The 26,808-nt window shown below is 35.7% G+C and overlaps 1 protein-coding gene across 1 annotated transcript in view; it reads left to right on the forward strand.

Moving 5' to 3' along the window:
* COG5 (component of oligomeric golgi complex 5) overlaps window positions 1–26,808 on the forward strand; it is a 375,408-nt gene that overhangs the window by 285,867 nt on the left and 62,733 nt on the right. Inside the window, exons 13-14 of the mRNA XM_017889562.1 lie at window positions 4,282–4,443; window positions 6,623–6,722. Coding sequence (XP_017745051.1) covers window positions 4,282–4,443; window positions 6,623–6,722 — 262 coding nt within the window. The remainder of the gene's footprint in view (window positions 1–4,281; window positions 4,444–6,622; window positions 6,723–26,808) is intronic.

Here is a 26,808-nt window from a genome sequence, read left to right on the forward strand (position 1 = left end):
TTATTGCAGCATTATTCCTGATAGCTAAAAGATGGAAACAACCAAATGTCTGTCAACAGACAAATGGGTAAACAAAATGTGCTGTATTAATACAATGAAATATTACAATTAAAACATACAATATTACCCATAAAAAGAAATGAAGTACTGTACATCCTGCAATGTGGATGAACCTTGAAAACATTATACTAAGTGAAAGAAGACAGTAAAACACACACATACACAGACACACACAGTGTATTATCCCATTCATATGCAAATCCAGAATAGCAAAAGCTATAGAAACATAAAGTAGGTTAGTGATTGATTGGGGCTGGAGATGGAGTGAGGAAGGTGGAGTGTTATTGTTAAAGATACAAGAATTCTTTTTGAGGTGATAAAATGTTCTAAAATTGACTGTGGTGATGATTGCACAGATCTCTGAATATATGAAATTCATCAAATTGTGTACTTTCAGTGATTGAATTCAAGTGGTGGTATGCTATGTAAATTATATATATGAAAGTTGTCAGATTCAACATGGAGTCACTTGTGTCAAATCCTGGCAAAATAGAGCTGGGGGAGGGTCATGAAGGGAGAGCTGTCACACATGATTTGCCTGATAACAAGAACTATCACAAGAAATTTTTCTAAACTGCAGCTTACTACACAAGTCACACAGGGACAGTTAGCCACTTGTACAAGAACATTTGCCTGACACACTATCTCACAAGCCCAATCCAAACTGCAAGGGCCTAACCATAACACTAAAATTACAAGTCCTACCTTGCAATTTATGACACTCACCAATCAGAACTCACCAGCTCTTATATAAGATGCTGCCAGTGCCAATAAACTTTTTTTGAAAACAACTTGTATAACTTCCTCTTTCCCGAGTAAACCCCAGCCTTTCTTTTGTTTTCCAAACATACCAGAGGCCACCCTGTTCTGTGTGTAGGTTCAAGATAGCAATCCTGCTTCTTGTATGTTATTTCCCATTAAAACCTTTTTACTTAGAATATGTCTTTATATATTTTTTATGCTGACATATCTTTTTTCTTTAAATGACACATAATATTTATACATATGGAGTACAGAGTGATGCCATGATACATGTAATGTATAGCCATCAGATCTGGGTAAAAAGATAATGGGATGAGAAGAGATAGGTTAAATTATTCTGGGAATTTTTTATTTTTAAAAAAGGAATGAAGCTACCTCTTTCATTGAAATAATAAGAAAGTCACAGAGAATAGATGAAGTTGTAGGAGGGGAAAAATGAGAGAAGTGCCAAGTTGAGAAAGGTCATGGCCAGTGGTTTTGCCCTTAGGGTAAAACCAAGAAAAAAGTTACCTAAAAAGATTGAAGAGTTGCAAAAGTAGAATTTTAGGTTATTACTTTGACCTTCAGGTCTCTCAATATTAAAGAGGTTTGTATAAATGTCCAGTAGAAATCATTTTTTTCTCTGCAGTACTTGGCCAGCTTAGCAGCAGATATAGAGAACATCTCGGTAAGATTTTCTTAGAACTTTGAAAGGAAGGTGAATTGGAAAAATCAGGGTGCTAATGAGAGCACCTTGAAATGATAGCTATGGAAAAAGGATGATATAGACCTGGTTGACTGATGGAGGCTGGAAGCAGGAAGGGGTCACGTAGCATAAATTACAATAAGGTCAAAGAACAAGTTCTTTAGAGTGAAATATACCACCCTTACAGATTCACAAAGCTCAACATGACTCAGTTCATCTGTTTTCTCTGATGTTATCTTGCACTACCCTCCTGTTACTTGATCTGCTCCTCTGGGCAACACACTCAGGTATGGTCTCTCCTCAGGGCCTTTGTATTTGCTGTTCTTTCCTCATAGAAAGCAATTTCCCTGAAAATCTACACAATTTGCTACCTCTTTTCCTTCAGGGCCCCTCGGTAAGCCTTCCTTTGCCTCATCCTATCTAAAATTGGATGAAAAAGGAAAAAAGACTTAAACGTTATTCTCTATCTTCCTTGCTTTATTTTTCTCTTAGCACTTATCGTATTCCATATTTAACTTATTTTAAATTTTTATTTTTGTGTATATCTCTCCTGTTACTATGTAAGCTTTAAGAAGACAGGGAATTTTTTTTTTTTTTTTTTTTGGCAGAGTCTTGCTGTGTTGCCCAGGCTGGAGTGCAGTGGCATGGTCTTGGCTCACTACACCCTTTCCTCCTGGGTTCAAGCAATTCTCCTGTCTCAGTCTCCTGAGTAGCTGGGATTACAGGCACGTGCCACCATGCCACCAGGTCCAGCCGGGAATTTTTTTTAAACCAAGTTCTCTACTGTAGTTCTGCACCTAGGAAATACTTGGCAAATACTGTAGTGACTTAATATTTGTGGAAGGGAAAGTAGAGATAGAAGGTGGAGCATGTAGAAAGTTTCCTTTAAGCTTGAAGATCTTAGAGGTGGAGCAGTTCAAAGTGATGACTCAAATTGGGAAGCCCCCTAGTAAAGCCAAAATAAAGGTTATTACAAATGTAGACTTTTAATATAGGACATGTTTTAGAAAAGATGTTTGACATTGTAGTCACCAAAGATCTTTAATGGTAGATTTGGAGAATGGGAAAGTGTTCTTATAATTCAGTGCCAAAATTTCTGCAGAAGTGGTAAGAGGCTTCTGAGGTCAGTAGATGACATGAGTACAAATAGTGACATTTAAATAGATGGCTCGGACTTCAACAGAGGATTGCTTCAGACAGATTTAGATATTAAGTTATTTCATGCTCCCATCATGGTCTTGGTATCTTCATCTATTAAAGAAATTATTATAATTAGCATTTTACCTGCCAATTTCTTCACAACTCTAAAGCACTCTTAATCTCTATCTTCCTAGCACTTTACAAAGTGCCTGGTGCATAGTATTCTCAGTAAATATGTGTTGAGTGAAATACTTATTGAATGAGAAAATATTAAGAGATAACTATGGAATTATGATGTTGGAGCCAAGAGCATTCTGATCTCTGGGTCTTATCAGTTCACCAGAAGGGTGAGAAAAAGAGAAAGCCAAGTTTCACATACATGAAGAAGCAGGTCAGATGTTTTAAAGGTTAACTTTTTAGATGAAGGGAAATTTGTTCTTTATAAAAGAAAAAAGACAATGCAAAAGCTGGTAAAAGGATTGTAAACAGGGATGATGTGAGAAGACACTGAATTAATTATAGGAGTAAGGAAACATGAAAATAGTGGTTATACACATTTGATAGTAATTGTCGAAAGAAAAGTGTAAGATCAAATAGTTTGACTGCTAAATGAAAATCAGCATGATTTCAGGATACAGGAAGATAAAAGATACAGGAAGTGCAAGCAGGAAAGAAATGTTTCTCAGGTTAAGTTTGATATTTTGAAGAATATTATAAAACAAAGTAGCACAGTAACAAAATACTACTTGGGAGTATTTACATGATTTTAGGACTTTCACAGATACTTTTTATTTTGTCTCACAAAATAAAGTAACTCAAAATGGAACACAAAATGGAAAACGTAAAACCTAAGTCTGTACACTTCCCTCTCAGACAGTGAGGTTTATTAGGGAGGCAGCTGTGGATGGAAAGGGCCAAGCTAATGGAGCAGCTCTCTGCAGGCTGGTCTCTCTTCCATATGCTTTGATAACTCTATAAGTAGGATTTGCAAGTAAAGGCATATCCCCCATTAGCATTAATAGGATTTTACTGTTATTCTTTTAGTTTAAGGAAACAGATAATACAGTAGGTATTGGTGCATATTATTGTGCATTGATAGTGGGGACTTATGTAGAAATTAAAATGTTAATATAGGCCAGACACAGTTGCTCACATCTGTAATCCCAGGACTTTGGGAGGCTGAAGCAGGTGGATCACTGGAGTCAGGAGTTCGAGACCATCCTGACAAACATGGCAAAACCCTGTCTCTACTAAAAATACAACAATTAGCCGGGCATGATGGCAGACAGCTGTAATCCCAGCTACTTGGGAGGCTGAGGCAGGAGAATCACTTGAACCCAGGAGGTGGAGGTTGCAGTGAGCCAAGATTGCACCACTGCACTCCAGCCGGGGCAAGAGTGAGACTCCGTCTCAAAAAAAACACAACAACAACAAAAGAAAAGTTACTATAGTCCTGAATGTTTAATTGTGAAATATATTTGTAAATATGTACATTGTAAAACAAATTATTTTCTTTTTCTTAATATAGAGTTACATTTTATGGGAGGTTTTAAAAAAGATATTTACAGCTTGATACAATAGCATTTAGTTCTGTGCAGTTTTAAGTTAGTTTTTAAAAAATTTTGTTTCCACAGTCCAGAAAAGGCTTTGAAAGACTCACTACAACCCTATGAGGCTGCTTATCTATCAAAATGCTTATCTCGACTCTTCGATCCTATCAACTTGGTTTTTCCCCCGGGTGGTCGTAATTCTCCTTCCCCCGAAGAACTTGATGGTATTATTAAAACTATAGCAAGGTATGTATTTATATAGTGGCATGCCATAAGATAGATGACTGCCGTATTTGTTAGTGATATATGATAGCAGTACCTTTTTAATTTATTTTCAAATTATTCAAGTAATTAGGCCCACAATTAAGAATTTTACAGTAAATGAGTGCACACATAGTAAGTACTTGAAATTCCAATTAATAAAATAATTTAAATACCTTAAATATAGTCTAAAAATAATCTATTATAATTATTTTGTATCTTGCCAAGGATGCAAAGTAAACCTAATGTTTATACCATAGTAAATTTCTTACATTATACAAGAAATCAAATACAATAAATGATTTTATAAATTGAGAAACTAAAACATACAAGTTAATTTTGTTTATTCTAAACTCCAGAAAGTGCTTCATGGCAGAAATAAGAATATAAGTTTGATTAGCTTGCGTTTTGCTATTTTAAGCTTTTTAAGTGAATGTAACAGCTTTTAGGACTCTAAAAAGGGAAGGTATCGTAGCAGAGGTGCCACCTGAATGCCTGCAGACAATGTAATTATATACTGTTGGCTTTAGACACTTATTTAAAAGTTGTCCAGACTAATTTGCAGTTGAAATTATCTCAGTTTCTGTCATGACCAACAAGTTGTCATAATAGTAGATCTGTACATTTGAGATGGACATTTTAAGGAATAAAAAATAGTATGAGACCAAGGTCTAAATTCTTTTAAAGATTAGAAGATGGTGATTCTGAGGTGTGGAAGAGTAAGACTAAAAAGCCACAGGTGGCCAGGCATGGTGGCTCACGCCTGTAATCCCAGCACTTTGGGAGGTGGAGGTGGGTGGATCACCTGAGATCAGGAGTTCGAGACCATACTGGTGAAACCCCATCTCTAGTAAAAATTCAAAAATTAGCTGGGCCTGGTGGCACACACCTGTAACCCCAGCTACTCAGGAGACTGAGGCATCAGAATCACTTGAATCCGAGAGGCGAAGGCCGCAGTGAGCCGAGATCACGCCACTGCACTCCAGTCTGGCTGACAAGAGTGAGACCCTGTCTCAAAAAATAAAAATAAAAAGCCACATGTATAATAATATACATAAGCATATCTTTTGCTGCAGATGTACCTACAAATTGTCTAGACTGCCCAGCATCTTGGTCTTAAATCTCTCCACAATTGCCTTGACTTTCCAAAGTTCTGAGTAGGTCCTAGTAACTTGATCTCTTTGACCTGTTTATGTAAATGTTAAAGAGGAATCTCTCCCATTCCTCTATGCAACTTGACAATGCTGTAATCAAATATAATCTACAGCTGGAAGAATCATGCTTATGCTAGTGTTTAATAAAATTTAAAAGTGAACATTAACAAAATTATGTCTCAATACTATATGAAAGTGCATTTTCGTTACACATAGTATGCACTAGTATTGCTTCAAACTCTTTCAACTTCTTTAGAAAGAGAATCTGGTAAGATTTACTCTACTACTTCAGGGACAATAATTACTTTTCTTGCTTTCCATCTGTATATGGGTTTCTATATGATTTTTAATTTCTAGTATTCTTTCCATGGTCTTTATAAAATACCTTATTATTATTATTTTTTTTTGGCAGTCAGATCAAATGCCCCAATTAATCCAATGTTAAAGTTGAAAAGAAGCATGACAAAAAAATACTTTAAGAATCCAAATTTTAAAATTTGTAATTATAGACCTGTTATGCTTTTATATTATTTAAAAAGCTACTGTATTCAAACTAGCATGAATTGGCATAATTTCTACAGAAACTGAGTATATATCATGTGTAATTTATATTTTTAGCCTGTGTCCCTTCAAGGTCATCATTTCCATTCAAGAGCTGTCATTTCCTTGCAGATGTCTATGATATGCAATGCCTCTAATTGCACTTTGTCAGTCTTACCAAGAGTGCGACTTTAAAAATCTGTACACGATTTACTCCTTTAATGACAGACTGAACCCACATATGACATGCTTTTATTAATGAGAAACTGATCATTAAGGAAGCTGTCTCCAGGCACATTTTCCTAATGCTGAATTGAGGTGGTAAAAATGAAACAATGCAACCAGTTCTTGGAAGCAGTGAAATCTATAAAAAGAATAACCACATTGCTTATTGGGTTTGAGTTTTATCTTGCTTTTACTTTGTTGATGAACAATGGTGCTAATATTTAAAACTGTTTTATTTTCTCCAGTGAACTAAATGTTGCTGCTGTTGATACAAACCTCACATTAGCTGTGTCAAAAAATGTGGCAAAAACCATCCAGTTATACAGTGTAAAATCAGAGCAGCTTGTAAGTGATATCCTTTATCTGTAAACTTTAATGATTTTGTTTAAAATTACTAACTATATAATACTTGACTAAGCATAAATATTGAATTGACTATTCATTTACTTCCATTTTTACTGTAGTGAAAGTTTATAACTTCCTGATGAATTTAAACTAGAAAAAAAATTTCTGTTAACAAAAAAATGGCGCTCCTACACATTGTCAGTACACTTTCAGAAGACAGGCAAGTTTTATAAGGTTTCTTTTTTTAACGCATGTGCCAATTAATGGGCTAATTATGTATTTTTAAATATTTAAATATGTGAAATAATTTACATAAATTATAATTATATATGATCAATCAAATTTTCCCTTTTGTGTGACAACTAATTCCATGTATCATTCATGCATGGTCACCTAGTGTGAAATTGACTTGAACTGTTAGAAAACTGTTGTAGGAAGTAAAGTACGTAAAATTTTAGTAGAAAAATGTTTATTTACTTTTTAAAGATTCCAACCTTAGAGCCTGGGAGTTTAACCCTAAAATTATTCTATTTGAAATAGCTATATGCATGCATTTAAAATAATAAGTACATAACTGAATCATAATCTTAATTCTATACATTAATGTTTTAAAGTATACATATTTCACCAGTATGTATGTATGCTAATTGAATTCAAACAAAATAAGACTTCAATTTTTTTTACTGTTATTGATATACTAATTTTAGACAGTGTATCAAAATCTGATTGTCTCCACTATCTTTAGAGTGTTAGCCAACTACATTTTCAGTTTATCCTCTCTAACTGTTCCCAACTGAAATATCATAATAAACAAAATAATCTACTTTTACCTATATCCAAGTTGTTTCAGTTTGTTCTGTGATAATTTTTAGGGTAAGTTGGTGACATGCTGAAGGACTTACATAAAATGATCCTTGGAGGTAACAGTCTTGTTACGAGGCTTCCTACTTTTAGTTCCCATGGATGGCCAGATTTTGTTTGCAAATATGGTACTATTTTCCATTCAGTTGATCTTGTAGTCTTGACAAAATCATCTTAGAAGCATCTTTTTAAGAACTTTATTGAAAACTAGCCATACAGAGATACAGAAGCTCTTTGTAGGAAATTACTATGAATTTAGATGACTAATTTTTCTCTCAATCTTTGTTTAAAGATGCTTTATTATAATGTTCATTGCTTCAAAAGCATGGTTATTGCTATAAATAAAATTCAGTAGTATTATATCTACTGGAGTTTAGTGTAATTACTGACAATGCCAAGACCTGAAGTTAATTAACACCATAAGAAAGATCCAGCATATATATAGAAAGTACCTTGCATTGAGAGTACGGAGGGACAGTGGTAATGGTAATATGTACTTCAGTTAACATAGTAATGCTATTTTGATTAGATGAAATCAAAATATATCTACAAATGTTTGACTGAGTTGATACTGTTGATCAAATTGTTGGTGGCTGTAAATTACTTAAGCCTACCTAACGTACCTGCAGTGTTGAAGGCTAACAGAAAATCATTGACATTTTTTGGTTTTTAATTGGATTATTTCTTTTTTTATTAAAGATACTTTTATTTTTCAACTTTCATTTTAGTGTATAAGGGAAACTTAAGCATTAAATAAGATTATAAAAGTTTTAAAATAGTTTTAAATACATTATTTAAATGTTTTAAATACATTATTTAATGTTTTAAAATACATTATTGACTAATGTCTTAAGTAACAACTTTCTGTGATTGTTCATTTCTTGGCATTTAATAACACTCTTCTACTCCTCTGTGTTTTAAAATTATACCTGTTCTTTAATCTTTACAAATATTCCTATTCTTTTAGAATAATTTGACTGAAAACATTTAGAGGAAAATAGCCAAATAGTCTTTAGTGGAAGAAAGACTTGAAACAGATTTTGAATTGGATAACTACTCTGCCTATAAATGGAAATGTTGACTTGAGATTTGGTACAAAACTAAATCAATGAGTGGGAGATTCTTTTCAAAGATGAAAAATTTAAGCTTCCAATCCACAAGATTAAGAAGTGACAGAATCTGTTGTTTCCTGACTTTTTAATGACCGCCATTCTGACTGGCATGAGATGGTATCTCATTGTGGTTTTGATTTGCGTTTCTCTAATGACCAGTGATGATGAGCTTTTTTTCATATGTTCGTTGGCTGCATATATGTCTTCTTTTGAGAAGTGTCTCTTCAGATCCTTCGCTGACTTTTTGATGGGGTTGTTTGTTTGTTTTGTAAATTTGAGTTCTTTGTAGATTCTGGATATTAGCCCTTTGTCAGATGGATAGATTGCAAAAATTTTGTCCCATTCTGTTACCTGTTCACTCTGATAATAGTTTCTTTTGCTGTACAGAAGCTCTTTAATTAGATCCCATTTGTCAATTTTTGCTTTTGTTGCCATTGCTTTTGGTGTTTTAGTCATGAAGTCTTTGCCCATGTCTATGTCCTGAATGGTATTGCCTAGGTTTTCTAGAGTTTTTATGGTTTTAGGTCTTATGTATAAGTCTTTAATCCATCTTGAGTTAATTTTTATTTTGGGATAAGGAGTTTCACATTTATTAAATAGGGAATCCTTTCCCCATTGCTTGTTTTTGTCAGGTTTGTGTAAGATCAGATGGTTGTAGATGTGTGACGTTATTTCTCCAGCCGTTAAAAAGGATGAGTTTATGTCCTTTGCAGGAACGTGGATGAAGCTGGAAACCATCATTCTCAGCAAACTAACACAGAAACGGAAAACCAAACACTGCATATTCTCACCCATAAGTGGGAGTTGACCAATGAGAACACATGGACACAGAGAGGGGAACATCACACACCAGGGCCTGTCAGTGGGTGGGAGGCTAAGGGAGGGATAGCATTAGGAGAAATACCTAATGTAGATGACACATTGATGGGTACAGCAAACCACCATGGCACATGTATACGTGTGTAACAAACCTGCACATTCAGCACACGTATCTCAGAACTTAAAGTATAATAAAAAAAGAAAGAAAGAAAGAAAACAAAAGAAAAGAAGGAAGAGAGGGAGGAAGGAGGGAAGGAGGGAGGGAGGGAAATCAGATAATTAATGGAATGTTCAAGCAGTGAGATAAAGGAAAGCTAGAATTTTAAGCGTGCTTTCAGAAAGAGTGACTTGAAAATACAGCCTGAAATGTACATTGAGCAGCTTTTCAGAATCTGAAATTTATTTCCCTAAAGATTAGTTATAGAAGTTTCTTGGGTACTGAAACGTTTTAGTATACTTAATTATAGCTTTAATTCATATCAGGAGAAAGACTTATAAAAGGTTTTTTCAAGCTGATTTTTAATATTCTGGGATATAGTAGATTACAACATTAAATTATATGTAGAGTGCATTATATACTTAATACATCTGAAATTATTTTATGATTACCTTTTTTTTCCCTAAGGCTTCTCTCTTACTAATCACCAAAGGTATGTGTTATACAAACCTATATCTCTGTAAGGAGAAATCATTTGGTCCTTCTGAATCCAAAGCGGTACCAGAGAATTTATTTTAAAAGTGAGGTTGAGCCACAAGAATAACTACCATCATTAACCTTTATAGTGAATCAGGAATTGTGCCAAGCCATTTATATATATTATTTCATTTATTTCACAACAGTCCCATTAAATGAAAGTATTACTGTCCACCACTACAAAATGTAGAAATTGAAGCTGAGAACAGTTAATAGCATGAGTAATATCGACTACTAAAATTAGAATGCCTGGGAGCAGGTGTGGGCACTAGCATTCAAATCCAGACCAGACTGTAAAACAAGCTTGTTCAGCTCGCCTTATTTTTTACTGTTGTTGTTCTCTTGTGTTTTTTTAGGCTTTTAGCAGCCTGAAGCCATGATTTTTAGTTTCTGTCTCTAGTGCTAAGTGGAAAAGTATGAGTAAGGGACTTTACTGGCCCAACCAGAAACAGAAACTTAAGAACCCATGACTGTATTCTCTCCCATGTTCACCTCTGCACCAACCTTTAATGTTTTCTTATTTCTGATCTGTAGCTTATATATAAACATAACTTTTTTTTATTTAAGAAAAGTTACATTGTGTTATACATATTGTTTTGTGAATTGTTCATTCATTTTACAATATATCAAGATGTTAATATATGCATAATATATTTTATTTATGTGTAGAATAGTTTATTTCTGTGCTCTTAATGTACAGTTAGATGATTTTGTAGTTGATTTAGCATTGAGTCTTCACATCTGAGTTCTAAGCAATAGGATTTAGTTCCTCCAATATGTATTCAACTTAGTATGGGTCATGTGAATATCAGCTTTCTAGATGCTCTTTTGTAAAAGTAAGATCAAGGTTTTTTAGATTTTCATTTAAAAATTCTTATTTGTCTTGACAGCAATTGTGAGTTTATAATTTACTAAGTAGAATTTTGTGTTTCAAATGCACACATACCTATAGGTGTAATATTATAATATTTTATGACTGAACTGAACAAATTATTTAATGGTGATATATTGGATTTGTTTGTATAGTCTGAAATGTGACCTTTAGAAGAAAAGGTCACTAGACCTTACAGTGGCAAGTTTGGGAGTTTTTGTTTGTTTTTGAGATGGTCTCACTCTGTCGCCCAGGCTGAAGTACAGTGGCATGATCATGGCTCATTGCAACCTCCACCTCCCAGGCTCAGGGTATCCTCCCGCTTCAGCCTCTGGGCATGCCAGCATGCCTAGCTAATTTTCTTATTTTTTGTAGAGATGGGGGTCTCGCCACATTGCTCAGGCTGGTCTCGAACTCCTGGGTTCAAATGATCCATAGTCTTGGCTTTCTGAAGTACTGGGATTACAGGTGTGAGCCAATGTACCTAGCCACAATGGAAAGTTTTAATTAGTATTTTCCTTGTCCTCTGTGTGCTAAAAGGAAACTAAAATATTAGTATATATTTTAGTGGCACCTTTAAAATTTATAGGCTTGTAAACTTTTTTGATACCAATTTTGGAGGCAAATATATTAATAAGTATTCCTTTTAAAAACTGAAGGGCATTTTCCGACACTAACCATTATTTGATGGTTCCAGGGAATGGCATCTAGAATCTTAGTGTAAATGGCAAATGTTATGAACTGTGAGAAAGGAGATTGGCATTTAATTAGGTTGCAGACCATTTGAAACAGTAATAGGAATGACATTTAAGGGGAGGTCTCAACTTCAATGCAGATCAGTAGCTGTGTATGAGGTCATTAGTTCTAGACACTAAGGTTTTATTTTAAGACTTTGTAAATATGCAATTTATTCTTCATATAATTTCATAAGTTGGAGACTTGACATTCCTATGATGGAAAAAAGCATACATGTGTGATATTTAAATGATATAGAGACATGAGCTCAAATATGAGTTCAATTTTTTTTTTTTTTTTTGCTTGTTTGTTTTTAGTTTTAAAAGTATTGGCCAGGTCTGGTGGCTCATGCCTATAATCCCAGCACTTTGGGAGACTGTGGTGGGCGGATCACCTGAGGTCAGAAGTTCAAGACCAGCCTGACCAAAATGGTGAAACCTCATCTCTACTAAAAATACAAAAATTAGCCAGTTATGGTAGCGCGCCAGGAGAATCACATGAACCCAGGAGGTGGAGGTTGCAGTGAGCTTCGCTTGCACCACTGCAGTCAAGCCTGGGCAACAGACTGAGACTCCATCTCAAAATAAATAAATAAAAGTATTATTTAATGGAGATTTTAATGTCATCTACAGGGACTGTCACCCCATATATTATTATATGGTAATAGCTTCTGTTGTTAATACAAAAAAAAAAGATCAAAGGAAATATGAAATCACTTGGAAGAGTTTTTATATTATGTGCAAACAGGTGAAACAAATCAGTAGTATCTTTTTGACCAAATGCACTTTCACTGTAATATAAACACAACACACCAATCCCTTTAGGTTACCTGGCTAGCCTCTTGATCCTTTTTTTTTTTTTAAGAGAAAGGGGTCTCCCTGTGTTGGCCAGCTTGGTCTTGAACTCTTGGCCTCAAGCAACCTCCCACCTCAGCCTCCCAAAGTGAGCCACCACCCCTGGCCCTCTTGATCCTTTAGATAGCCTTCCACTCTTTGTTACCACTCTTCTTACGCTGGACTGTTTTGGGATTACTTCATCCTTTCTTCAAGATAGCTTTCTGGCCTGACACACTCGCTATACCTATAATCCTAGCAGTTTGAGAGTTCGAGACAGAAGGATTGCTTGAGCCCAGTAGTCCAAGACTAGCTGGGGCAACATAGTGAGAACCTGTGTCTACAAAAGCAGAAGAAAAAAAGATAGCTTTCTGACTTGCTTCTCAGACCTGTAAGAGCTTCATTTTCTGGGGGCTTTGGCAAGTCAATACTAGACGAACTGTCAGGACTAAGAGTCAGTAGATCATATTGAAGACAGAGAGCAATGACAAATAATATTTTCAAGAGAAAGTAAAAAATTTGAAATTGTTAGTTAAAGCAGGTCAAAGTCTGTGTTAGTTATCTCTTGTCATAAGAATGCTGTGTAACTGACAACCGCTGTTGGCATGGGTGACACGCAGTAAGCATTTTTGCTCATGCTTCTCGGGTCATATGGGGGCTAGCTAGGTGGCTTTACTGAGGTTGGCTGGGTTTACTCACAAGACTGGGTGGCTGCTGTTCTAGGCTGGCCTTAACCATATTAAAACTCTGCTCTGTAATATGTATCTCTAATCCTGCAGCAGGCTATCCTGGGCCTGATCTCATGATGAAGACAGGGCGCAGGAGAGAAAATATTCCCATAAGTCTCACTCACCAAAACAACCCCTCCACAGTGCAAAATTAAGTAGCAAAGAATGTACATACAAAGTGGGTGAAGAATTGGGATGAATTATGCCATCTATCACAAAGCCAAATTGAGAGCATGTAACAATGAAAAAAGAGAGCTCATGAACTTTTTTAATTTTAATTTTTAATATTTAGAGACAGGGTATCGCTATGTTGCCCAACTGTTATGCAGGGAGTATTCGCAGGTGCAACCAGTGTTCTCTAAAGCCCCAAGCTCCTTGGCTCAAGCAATCCTGCCTCAGCCTCTCAAGTAGCTGGGACCACAGGCAACTCCACCACACCTGGCTCAGCTTTTATTTTTATTCCCAAAGATGTACGCTCCCTACTTGAATCCGAATGGTGTGTTTTTGTTAAATTTTTATGTCATTTGACACCACCTTCACTGCCAAAGAAGAGAGAAATTCATTGCCATGGTAATTTACTTAATGATTTCAGTTAATGTTAATATTACTATAAAAATCATAAGCCTTTTTTCTATATGACTTTTAAATTATGTATGTTGACCTCTTATCCCATTTTCTAATCTTTATTGTCCTAAACCTCTTTTCATTACCACAGGCATATAATATTCAAACATTTTTCCTTTTCTATTTTTTTATCTTTCTCAATTAAAATTTTTTTTCTTCATTCCAGAATATAAAGTTTTTTAGTATCTGAGTAAATGGAATCCTCCACACCCACCCTAGAAAATATTAGTATTAGAAGTTTGAAAAGAAATTGAGTAATTGAATCTTGCACCATAATTTTTTACTGCCATGTTATCACTTCAGTACCATCAAGAAGATTTTTGAAATATGTTATTTAGTTTTTCCAGATGTTCTCATTGAGAGAATTGATCAATTACATAGTCAATTTTTTACTGTGATTGGGAGTCCTAACACTATAGAGCTTTTATATCTGTTGAAGCATATTAGTGATCAAGTAGAGCTTTTAATCCTACCCTTTTCCAAGGTATCGACTATAATTTAATGCCTTGATGTATGCTTAGAAATTACGCTATTTGAAAGTGTATTTCTGGGAGATGAAATTGTCAACATTTAGTCAAAATTAGGCTGTGGTTTACTCAGAGCACCCTCCTTCCTAGCATACACCCACATACAAATGCATATCACATTAAAGATATAGCCGTACTCATAATAAGATTTAAAGAAAACCTGCGTTTACTGCCCAGGGCCACTATAGGCATCAACCTAGTGCGACAAACAGCAAGATTGCCTTGCAAATGGAACTAAGGCCAAAACATGCTTAGGAACTATATCTGCAGTGTCCCAGTGTGACACCAGCTACCAGCATTAGATAGGGTTCTGAATTGGAGACCTGCAGTAATGATATGGAGGGAGGCATGATTAATGGGGCAACTATAACTACCCCTCTCCCAATACATGTATTAGGCACAAACCCAGAATGAGGAAGACGTCCTTTTAAAAATTAGGATGCAAACTAAAACTCTGCATTTGAATATAAGCAAGCTTGTTTGATTCTTAGAAGCTATGGATTGTCTTTGATTATCCTTTGCTATATCAGACATGTAGCACACTTTTGAGCAGCTTTTACTCAACTCGCTAGTATTAGGTTGTGCCAGTTTAGAGTATTTTCTGAGACATATCTAAAAGCAAAAATGATGACATGGAAAGATTCTCTCTGTAATGGGAATTAAGAAAAATTCTCTGTCTCTTTCTCTATCTCTTAGAAAATCTTTTTAGCATATTCAATATCTTAGGGCAGGAATTGATAATCTAGCAATGGCAATGGGTTTACGGGATCTGTGGATCCTAGGAAATTATAAAACTTATAAAACTTAGTTCCATTTGCAAGTTTTACGAAAACAGAAGTATTTTCAAAATATTTTTGAAATTGTGAACCCCATATATCTGAGACAGGTCTCAGTTAATTTAGAAAGTTTATTTTGCCAAGGTTGAGGACTTGCAGAGACACAGCCTCTGGAGGTCCTGACGACATGTGCCCAAGGTGGTCAGAACACAGTTTGATTTTGTACATTTTAGAGAGTCATGAGACATCAATCAACATATGTAAGATGAACATTGGTTCTGTCCAGAAAGGCGGGACAATTCAAAGTAGGGAGGGAGCTTCCAGATCCTAGGTAAATAAGAAATAAATGGTTGCATTCTTTTGAGTTTCTGAATAGCCTCTCCAAAGGAGGCAATCAGATATACATTTATCTCAGTGAGCAGAGGGGTGACTCTGCATAGAATGGGAGGCAGGTTTGTCATAAGCAATTCCCAGCTTGACTCTTCCCTTTAGCTTAGTGATTTTAGGGGCCCCAAGATTTATTTTCCTTTCACAGAATTTTCCTGGGAAAATGCTCTAATAGATTTTAAAGAGGACTGTGATTCTTCCTCCTCAAGTAACTGAAAGTTATCTGGAAAATCCCCCAGGTATTTGAAAGTTAAACAGCAAACATTTAAATGATCTATAGGCCAAAGAGGGATATTTTTTAAAAAATATTTCGAGCTAAATAAAAATGCAAATAGAACAAATGTATTAGCATTTGTAGGATGCAGCTAACTCAGCAAAGTTCAAATCGTTAAATACTTTTATTGGGGAGGAAAAAAGATCTCAATCAAGGATCTAATCTTCTACCTTAACAAACTAAAAAGAGAGAAAAAAAAAGAGCAAATTAAACCATAACACATACTAAGAAGGAAATAATAAAGATGAGAGCAGAAAACAATCAAGTTAAAAACAAAACAAAACAAAAAAAAAATAGAGAACATGATTAAAGCCAAAAGCATATTCTAGAATTATGATTTTAGTAAAATCATTGTATACAAGGTATCACTGAAAACCAGCTATTTCTGTCTACCAGCTACAAACAGAAAATAGAATTCACTTTATAAAAGGCTATTTACAGTGGCAGCAGAAAATAGCAAATTCCAGAATTTGATATTTTCAAATTCTAGGAATAATTTGACAAAATATGGGCAAGACTTTACACTGAAAGCTATAAGTTGTATTGAGAGAAATTGAAGAAGAATTTTTTAAATGATGGTATATATGCTATTCATGTATTAGATGACTCAGTATTATATGGAGGTTGATTGTTCTGAAATTGATCTATAGATTTGATGTAATTCCAATAAAAATTCTAACTTAAAAAAAGTTGATCAGTTGATTGTTAAATTTTTACAGAAATACAGAAATGTCAAGAATAACCAAGACACTTGTTTTAAGAGATGGAGTCTTGCTCTGTTACCAGGCTAGATGCAATGTCATGATCCTTGCTCACTGTAGCCTGGAACTCCTGGGCTTAAGGGATCCTCTGCCTCAGCCTCCCCAGTAGTTGAGATTTCAGGCATGAGTTACCACACTTGGCAGTCAAGACACTTTTTTAAGAAGAGGAATAATGCAGAGCGATTTGCTCTACTAGATAAGAAGACTCATAAAGTTATAGTAAAGGCCAGGTGTGGTGTCTCACGCCTGTAAATCCCAGCACTTTGGGAGGCTGAGGAGGGAGAATTACTTGAGATCAAGAGTTTGAGACCAGCCTGGGCAATTGAGTGAGATCTCATCTCTACAAAAAAAAAAAAAAAAAAAAAAAAGTTCTAGTTAAGATAATGAAGTATAAAGTATTATCACAGGTATAGAAAAATGGAACATTGAAAGAGAAACAGTCCCACATATATACAGTCACAGTATATTAAAATTCACACTAAACAATTAATTTTACCAAACAGCCACTTTTCTCCAGTTTAAACATCAACTGCCTAAAATAACATTACCAAAACGAAATGTAGTACATATTTTGGAAGTTTGGAGAAAATGAGTAAAGAGGTGTGTGTGTGTGTGTGTGTGTGTATGTGTGTGTGTGTGTAACATCTTTCTTTTCTTGGGTCTAGATTTTTTATGTTCACTTTTGGTAATTCAAAACATATGTAAGGCTGGGCGACATGGCTCACGCCTGTAATCCCAGCACTGTGAGAGGCCAAGGCAGGTGGATAGCTTGAGCCATGGAGTTCAAGACGAGCTTGGGGGATTTGCGAAACCTCATCTCTACTGAAAATACCAAAATTAGCGGGATGTGGTGGCACATATCTGATGTCCCAGATACTTGGGAAGCTGAGGCAGGAGGATCACTCGAGCCCAGAAGGCGGAGGCTGTAGTGAACCAAGATCATGGCCACTGCACTCCAGCCAGAGTAATAGAGGGAGGTCCCATCTCAAAAAAAAAAAAAAAAAAAAAGGCATATGTGAGTACTATCTTTGCTAAGGACCCAAGAGAGAAAACTTTTGAAAAGTTTATGGCTTTCAGTTCTGTTTAAATTTTGCCATATGTAAGATTTTACAAGAAGGAATAATTTGATTAGTATTCAGAGGGACTGATCACAATGAATGGAACTGAAGAGGCAAGTCCAAGTGCCTAAAAAGGCAGTAGCAGCCTGGCAATTATTGAAGCAATGTGTGTTCTGGACTTTGGTTATACCACCATAAAATGATACCTTCAACCCCAGATCCTCTTTCTTGTAAGCCTGGACTCTTGAATATTGACAGACTTAAAACTGATTAAATGCTCTTGCTTTTCCAGAATTCCTTGTGACCCAGTCTGACATCCTTGAAACTATGTAACCTTAACCCTAGATCCTGCCAGCTCTAACAGGCTATAGTAAGGGCTTTGGCCTTCACTCAGAATGAGAGGGAAGCTATTTAATGGTTGAATGCAGAAGGAGGAAATCTAATGCAAAAAGGAAGGGTTAGAATGCAGGAAGTAATGATAAGCACAAAACATTGATAAACATGTAGGTAAATCTAATCTTTAATTGCATGAAATAAGAATAGTGACTAATATGGAACATAGAAGTAAGATGGAACTAAAATACAAGTCCACATTAAGGTATAAAATGAGGAAAGAGTGATGGATATTAAAGCATTTTAAAATGCATGTCATTGTTCAGGATTGTAAAGCCATAGATATATTCACTTAAGTTGAATGTAGTTTACTTTTTTTTTTTTTTTTTGAGATGGAGTCTTGCTGTCACCCAAGCTGGAATACAGTGGCGCGATCTTGGCTCACTGCAAGCTCTGCCTCCTGAGTTCACGCCATTCTCCTGCCTCAGCCTCCCAAGTATCTGGGACTACAGGCACCTGCCACCACGCCCAGATAATTTTTTGTATTTTTAGTAGAGACGGGGTATCACCAAGTTAACCAGGATGGTCTCATTCTTGTGACCTCGTGATCCCCCTGCCTTGGCCTCCCAAAGTGCTGGGATTATAGGCATGAGCCACCGCGCCTGGCTTAAATTGAATATAATATTAATTTAATTATGACTACTGAAAGAATAGAAATAGAATATGTAACTTAGAATTAAGTTAATGGAAAAGGGTAAAAAAGGAAATTATCAGTTGAGCAAAAGGCTGAAAAATATACAGAAACAAAAGAGGCAAAAATTGAATCATGACAAATAAGAGAAAGTTTATAATAAGGTAGTAAAATAACTCCAACAAATACATCACTGATCACAATAAATATAAATATACTAAACTGGCCACTGACATTTTTCAGTTTGCATAGAATCAATGGCTGAATTCAGCTTTGTGTGACATACCTAAAATATAAGGACAGATAAAGGATGAAAGTAAAGGAATGGAGAAAAAATATTTCGGGCAAATACTAATCAGAAGAATGCTGACAACGATATTAACATCAGACAGAATAGACTTTAAGTCAGAAAGCATTATTAGGGATTGTGAAGGTCACATATTGAGAAAAGGAACAATTTACTAGGAAGGCAAAGAATTATAATATACATTACAACACGGCCTCAGACTAATAAAGCACAAGTGGATAGAATTATAGAGAGAAATGGACAAATCCACTATCAAAATGAGAGATTGTAGTGGGGAAGAGGGTCAGTCAAGCCACATTGGAATTACAGCCCTTAAAACTACTTCTCTTGAGATGCTTTCTCAAACAGTTATAGCCATTTATGGCAAACACAATCATAGAATGACAAATATAATAGTGCCATGTTTTGCAAAATGAATTCCTGCTTTCAATCAGGTAAGGAACCTTTTTTACTGGTTTTACATTGTAAACATTAATATTAAAACCAATATACAGAAAGAACCTAATTAACTTGGAGTTCAGTAATACACTTTTTTATTATTAGGACTTTAGTTGAACTGAAGGTTATTTTTGGACTATATATAAAGAATTTCTTAGGCCAGGCACAGTGACTCACACCTGTAATCCCTGCACTTTGGGAGACTGAGGTGGGCGGATCACCTCAGTTCAGGAGTTCGAGACCAGCCTGACCAACATGAAGAAACACCATCTGTACTAAAAATACAAAATTAGCCAGGCATGATGGTGCATGCCTGTAATCTCAACTACTAAGGAGACTGAGGCAGGAGAATCGCTTGAACCCAGGAGGCAGAGGTTGCAGTGAGCCGAGATTGTGCCATTACGCTTCAGCCTCGGCAACAAGAGTGAAACTCCATCTCAAAAAAACAACAAAAAAGAATTTCTTACTACGAAAAGTAATAATGCATGTAAGATTATAGATTTAATTACATTTTTTAAATTATTTTTTTTAAATAGAGGTGGGGATCTCACTATGTTGTGCAGGCTGGTCTCCAACTCCTGGCCTCAAGCGATCCTCCCACCTCAAGCTCCCAAAGTGCTGGGATTACAGGTGTAAGCCACCATGTCTGGCCCTTACCCCAATTATTTTTTTTAATTGTATTGATTAATTAGGCCTTAATACTAGGAAGCTAGGATTTTAGTTATTCTGTATCCCTCAGAGTAATAAACTGTCATTCTTTTTTGAAATTCTGTAGTTTGAAGTTTAGTTTGTACTATAATCAAATTACTGTAAATCAAAGAGGTCTTATTCTCTACATTTCATGTAGATATGAAGGATTTTTTAAGTTGTTAATAAATTACTTACAGTATTCATTATTGGAAAGTGGGAAAAGCTCAGCATACCTGAAAGTGAACAGTTCTTTCTTTTTCAAATGATTAGAAATATGCAGACTTATGACTCTAAATTTAATTAACGAGGCCAGTGTTTAGGTCATGAGTAGGTAGAAATTCTATCTGCTGTTCGAAAGCTTAAGACCCTTTCAAGAAAAATAAAAGCTCTTAGGGAGGATAATAGATTTGATTAAATGATTCATTCTTAGCAAATTGTGTTTGCATTTCTTACCCCCTGTATTGCCAGGTAAAGATTTTGACAGGAACATGGGAAATCTAGAGAAGGTTAATGAGAAAGTTAGGTTGAGAAAGGGGCTTTGTGTGGTGGGAATTGGTGGTGTTTGAACAACAGAGCTTTGAATTACAAAGCTGTATTTTATTCCTGTGTGTTGTTCATGTTCGTCTCTCATGAATAAACAAGACATGATTTTGTTTCTCACTTTTCGGTTATATATTAACTGTTCAAACTGGATCCTATCTCAAGCTATCATCTCTTTAATAACAGATTTTGTGTGAAGATTTAGTCTGATGTTAAGATACAGCTTTACCATTGAATCTGTTCTGTGGTTCAATTATACCTGTCTTTATTTTGTAAATAGCTAGTAAAAAACCTCTTTTTTAAATTGTCAAATATTTGATAAATTTAACAGTCAAAGGTATAACTAAGAACCAAGAAGGCCGTGAACTCATTCTCTGAACTGCTAGAATTGATATTACAGTGTCCATATACTAAAACACACACACACATAACTCATAGGAAAGTCTCCCGGCTTTAACATCATTAGTCCTCTGGTTTCCCACTTCAAAGCAAATTAGACCAAGATGAGGGAAGAATATCAAAAAAAGATCAAAAAAGAGAAAGTTTACACCTTAGAAATAAGGGGAGGACTCGTCAAATCACTAAAATTTAAAGAAGAATAGGAAACACCAAATATCAAAAGAGGTAGTAATCTAAGTTTGTTTAATGAATGTTTGTTTAATGCAGCTATATATACCCTATTGAGCTCGGATAAAGTCACTAAAAGCAGAGAAGAGATGTAACAGCATAAACATACTGCTCAAACACTAGTGAACATTTATAATGGTTAACCTAAGTAGAATTTGCCTTCTTCAGGTACATGTTCTGTGTATCTTATTTATGAAACCAGGAAAGTGTGATATACACTGTGGGAATATTTTCTTGAAAATATTTTCTGGTAGTTTTAGCACTCAAGAAAATTAGTTTCTTTTATTTTCAAAGTTCAGTTAGATCGATGTGCTGGGATAGTGACAAATTGCTGTGTGAACCTACAGATTCCTATACATTTTCAAAAACGTAACCTAAACCTGGATTCCACATAAAATATAATTTCTAATGTATTACAAACTCACACACACGTGTGTGTGTGTATTATTATTATTATTATTATTTGGAGACAGGGTTTCTCTGTCACCCAGGCTGGAGTGCAGTGATATAGTCACAGCCACTGCAGCCTTGACCTCTTGGGGTCAAAAAATCCTCCTGCCTCAGCCTCCTGAGAACCTGGGACTATAGGCAAGAACCACTATACCCAGCTAATTTTTTCATTTTTTGTAGAGACAGGGTCTCACTATGTTGCTCACGTTGGTCTCAAACTCCTGAGCTCAAGCAGTCCTCCCACTTCGGCCTCCTAAAGTGCTGGGATTACAGGCGTGAGCTACCATGCCTAGCATATACAAACTATATTTAGCCTGAATGATCTTTGATAATTTAATTGTGAGCACATACATATTTAAGCATATAATTTTACATTTTTATAGGATAATTGGCTTGTTATAATAAGCTAAGTGATATTTAATCATAACTCTTACATTCCTTAATCTGAACCAGGTAACCTATGATGAAAGCATTTGAAAAATAAACATGAATAAAAATTAAGACTGAGTGTGGTGGCTAACACCTGTAATCTTTGGAAGATCCCAAAGATGACTTCTTGAGCCCAAGAGTTTGAGACCACTGAGGGCAAAAAGTGGACCCTGTCTCTACAGAAAATTAAATAATTAGCTGGCCATGGTGTTACATGCCTGTGGTCCCAGCTACTCGGGAAGCTGAGATGGGAGGATCACTTGATTAGGAGGTCGAAGCTGCAGTGAATCATGATCAGCTTGCGTGACAGAGGGAGACCCTGTCTCAAAAAATAAAATAAAAATTAATTATTTTTGTCTATGTCACAGATAAGTAGATTAAAAAGTCCTTTGATGAGATTATCTTTCCCCAAATCCTTCCTTTGGTCAGGTAGACAATAACCAAAGCAGTTTATCTTGTCATATTATCTTAAATCTTTCAGAGATGGAGATTGTATCCTTTTAATGTTTATAATGTATGAAATTGTATTCTATAACTATTTCTAAGTATATTCTACAAGTAAACCTTTTAGATACTTTATAGAATTCCACAGTGCTGTTTACTAGTATTTTACTAACCTTCCTCTTTATGTAATGCTTCATACTATTTCTTTACATTTTTACTTTTTTTCCCCAGTCTTTTTGTGAAAGCAAACTGCTACACAGACATATTTGCTTTCTTTTTTTACAGTTAACAGTATAATTTTAGCTACTTTCATTGTTTGTTCCATCATGTGAATTGCCTAATAGACCCAACCATTCCCTTATTCTTAGATATGTTGGGTTTTCCGATTTCTCCGTTTCATAAATATAGTCTTTGTGTATAAACTTTTCTGTATTATTTTCTTATGATACATTTTCTGGGGGTTCGTTTTTGGTTTCTGTTGTTGTTTTGAGACAGGATCTGGCTCTGTCACTCAGACTGGAGTGCAGTGGCACAATTTTGACTCACTGCAACCTCAGCCTCCTAGGCTCACACCATCCTCACACCTTAGCCTCACAAGTAACTGGGACCTACAGGTGCGCACCACCACATCCAACTGATTTTTGTATTTTTTGTAGAGATGGGATTTTGCCATGTTGCCTGGTCTGGTCTCAAACTCCTGGGCTCAAGCGATTCTCCTGCCTCAGCCTCCCAAAGTGCTGGGATTACAGATGTGAGCCACCATGCCTGGCTCCATTGTCTGGAATTTTTTTCCAATATATTTCTTACAATATTTTCTTACATATGTAAGTATATGGCAATTTTGAGGCTCTTGGAATATATTGCTGCTTAGTATCTCTTGACCTAGAGGATCATTGAACTGTATATCTAAAAAACTGATATGATGTAGATCAGGAATTGCTAATAGATTTTATGCCCTGGGTCAAGTCTTAGAGATTTGTAGTCACTGCGTGGAGTGCAATGTTGAGAGGCCATAAAAGGGCCACAGTTGATTATTGATGTCTTCTGTATGCATGGGAGTGGGCATAAATAGACCACTAGAAGTGTTTCCTTAATATCTGGAAAGTAACTTACTTACCCTTTTGTAGTTTATAAGTAATCTATAACATATTATTTTGTTCTTTTTAGACATTTTTTGGAGTCATCAACTTTATAACTCCCCACAAATAATTCTTAGATTTTCTTAATAGAAACTTAAAGTTGTCATCCGACTCATCCCTTGAATTGTCAGTTTTATTTCTTTTACTTTTAGTCCTCAGGCATGATGTTTAGGGAGATTTTGGTCATTTCATCTGCAGATTAACAGTTATATAAAAACATTCTTCATGTTGTTACAACTATGTAATTTATTGTTTCAGTTATCTAGTCTCATCAGTTGTTTCTCACACATTGAATTCACATGCTGTTCCTAATGAGCAGATGTACAGAATTAGAATTTCTGAAGAATATTTTGTTCAGATAATTAAATTTAAAAAAACAGTGTATCTTGTCATTTGCATATAAGAATTATTTTAATTTTTATTTAAGGATTTGTTTAGCATTTGGATTCCCTCTCATTCTTTGCTTGTATGTGCACGTGCGTGTGTGTTTGTGTGTGTGTGTGTTTTACAAATAAACTCAAATGCAACTCTTTTGGTTTCTAACATCTTTCCAGATTGTATTGGAATAGTGTAACATGATTAACCAATATGTACATTTCTCCTATTTTACAATGTTGAATCTCTTATTGCTCCCACTTTTCTAGTTCCCTCATTCTCGGTGCTTTACAGCCAAAGCTGTATTTTTGCACCTTGGTACAATTTTATTCATCTCAAATAAGATAGGCTTTGAAAAAACAAGCATATGTAATAAGCATCTTCTACTTTGAGACGCTTTGCTGAACATGTACATGAATTAGTGATGTCAATTTTAAGGAGCTTGCAGGAAGAAATAGCTTGAGATAGTAAAGGTTAAAGTGGCTGAAGATGAGTGGAGGATTATAAAGTAGTTGAGGTGCCTACTTTGTACAAGATGCTTTGTTACCACAACCCAAATGGAGCAAAACCTACTCTGTAACTCCAGGCAGCTTCACTGGCGTTTGGTTCTCATTCCTAAATGCTAATCTGTTCAGTTGGTCCCTAGCCAGTACTGAGATAGACTAGAGGTTGGGGGAAGGAACCAAGCAAAGGAAAAGTGAAAAGAAAATACGAATAAGACATAGAATTGTCTGGAGATAGAAATATATGGTATTACCATTTTTAAGGCATTTTACAGTTTACATAGCATACTTTGGTATAAATTGTATTATTAGTTCCATGTTACAGATTAAGAAATTGAAGCTACAAGTCACTCAGCTAGCAAGTGGTAGGGACAGCAGACATTCTGGGAACATGAGTTTTCTGATTGCTTCTGTTTTTTCAGGGAAGTATACAGCAGAGTCATCAACTGAGAATAAGGAGGAGGGAAGGAGGTGTTGGAGATTAGAGAAATGAGGAGAAGGCGAGGAACAATCTCCTAGGGGCTTAGGAGCATGAATGGGATATTTAACAGTATTGACAGGCAACATCAAGAACCCACCTTGGTTTAGTGATCATAGATTTAAAGTCCAACCAGTGAGAAGCTCATTCAGCTTCTCACATTCAGGCATTGACTTGGTTTCGCCCAGGACTAGAATTTTCCTAAGTGACCATGAATATATGTATTCTTAATACCCTGCCCCGCTTGCTCTCTGAAAACTAATGGACTCTCCAGGCCCCAGTTTAAAGCCAGTATCTCCACAGGTGCACTGGATCCCATTTCCTCTCAAGATACCACTCACTGCTGAAAAGATGTTGCCCACTGCTGAAATTGATGATAATGAATCACCTAACATAATCTAATCCAAAAAGGAAGGAAGGAAGCAAAGAGATGGGTATCAGGGACTCCTGCAAGATAGAATGAGAAGGTGGTACATTTGGGAGGTCTAAAGGGGTTACTGAATTATTGGAATTAGAATCAAAGGGATGGCCAGTGCTGTGGCTCATGCCTGTGATCCCAGCATGTTGGGAGTCTGAGGCAGGTGGATTACTTGAGGCCAGGAGTTCAAGACCAGCCTGGCTAACATGGCAAAATCCCATCTCTACTAAAAATACAAAAATTAGCCAGGTATGGTGACGTATGCCTGTAATCCCAGCTACTCAGGAGGCTGAGGCACAAGAATCACTTGAACCCAGTAGGCGAAGGTTGCAGTGAGCCAAGAACATGCCACTGTCCTCCAGTTTGGGTGACAGAGAGAGAGCCTGTCTTAAAAAAAAGAAAAAAGAAAAAAAAAACCAAAGAGAAACATAAATATCTATCTACCTATTGTGTACTCACAGAAATTAAAATTAAAAATAAGTAAAATCAAAGGGAAAGATTTGAAATGGCAGCCCGAGAGTAGCATACTTGAACTCAGATTCGAAAGAGTTCAGTCATTATAATGGCAAGATTATAGAGTGTGACCATGGAAGAAGATAAATGAGTTGGAGTGAACAGTAAGATTGTTGAAGGAAAAGAGGACAAGGAACTGAGAGCCCATTGTATTGAAAGGATCATCTATTTGAAGACTGATTTAATCAAGAAGCAGGGGTCAACAGCAGTGAGCAAACCTAGTGCCCAGATCTTGGTCTCTAATTCCATTTTCCACTAAAAGGAACCAGAACTCTTTGGAGACATGGCTGATGCCAGATAAAAGTATTTCTTCAGTGTAAATCTGTGAAGTTGATAACAACTTTGGTTTTGTAAGAAAATATCCTTATTAGGAAATACACACATTGAAATATTTAAGGGTAAAGGGCCATAATGTATGTATAATTCAGAAAACGAATTATGCACATTCCTGTATGTGACACAGAGAGAGAGAGAGTACAAATGATAAAGCAAATGGGATAAAATGTAACAATTGGTAAATCCAGATAGAGAACATACAGTATTCCTCATACTGTTTTTATTTTTGTAACTTTCTGTAAATTTGAGGTTACAGTGGCATGGGTCCACTTATACACAGATTTTTTTCAACCAAAGGCAGATCAAAAGTACCAT

The sequence above is a fragment of the Rhinopithecus bieti genome, unplaced genomic scaffold (assembly GCF_001698545.2).
Source record: "Rhinopithecus bieti isolate Rb0 unplaced genomic scaffold, ASM169854v2 scaffold_18688, whole genome shotgun sequence".
NCBI lineage: Eukaryota > Metazoa > Chordata > Mammalia > Primates > Cercopithecidae > Rhinopithecus > Rhinopithecus bieti.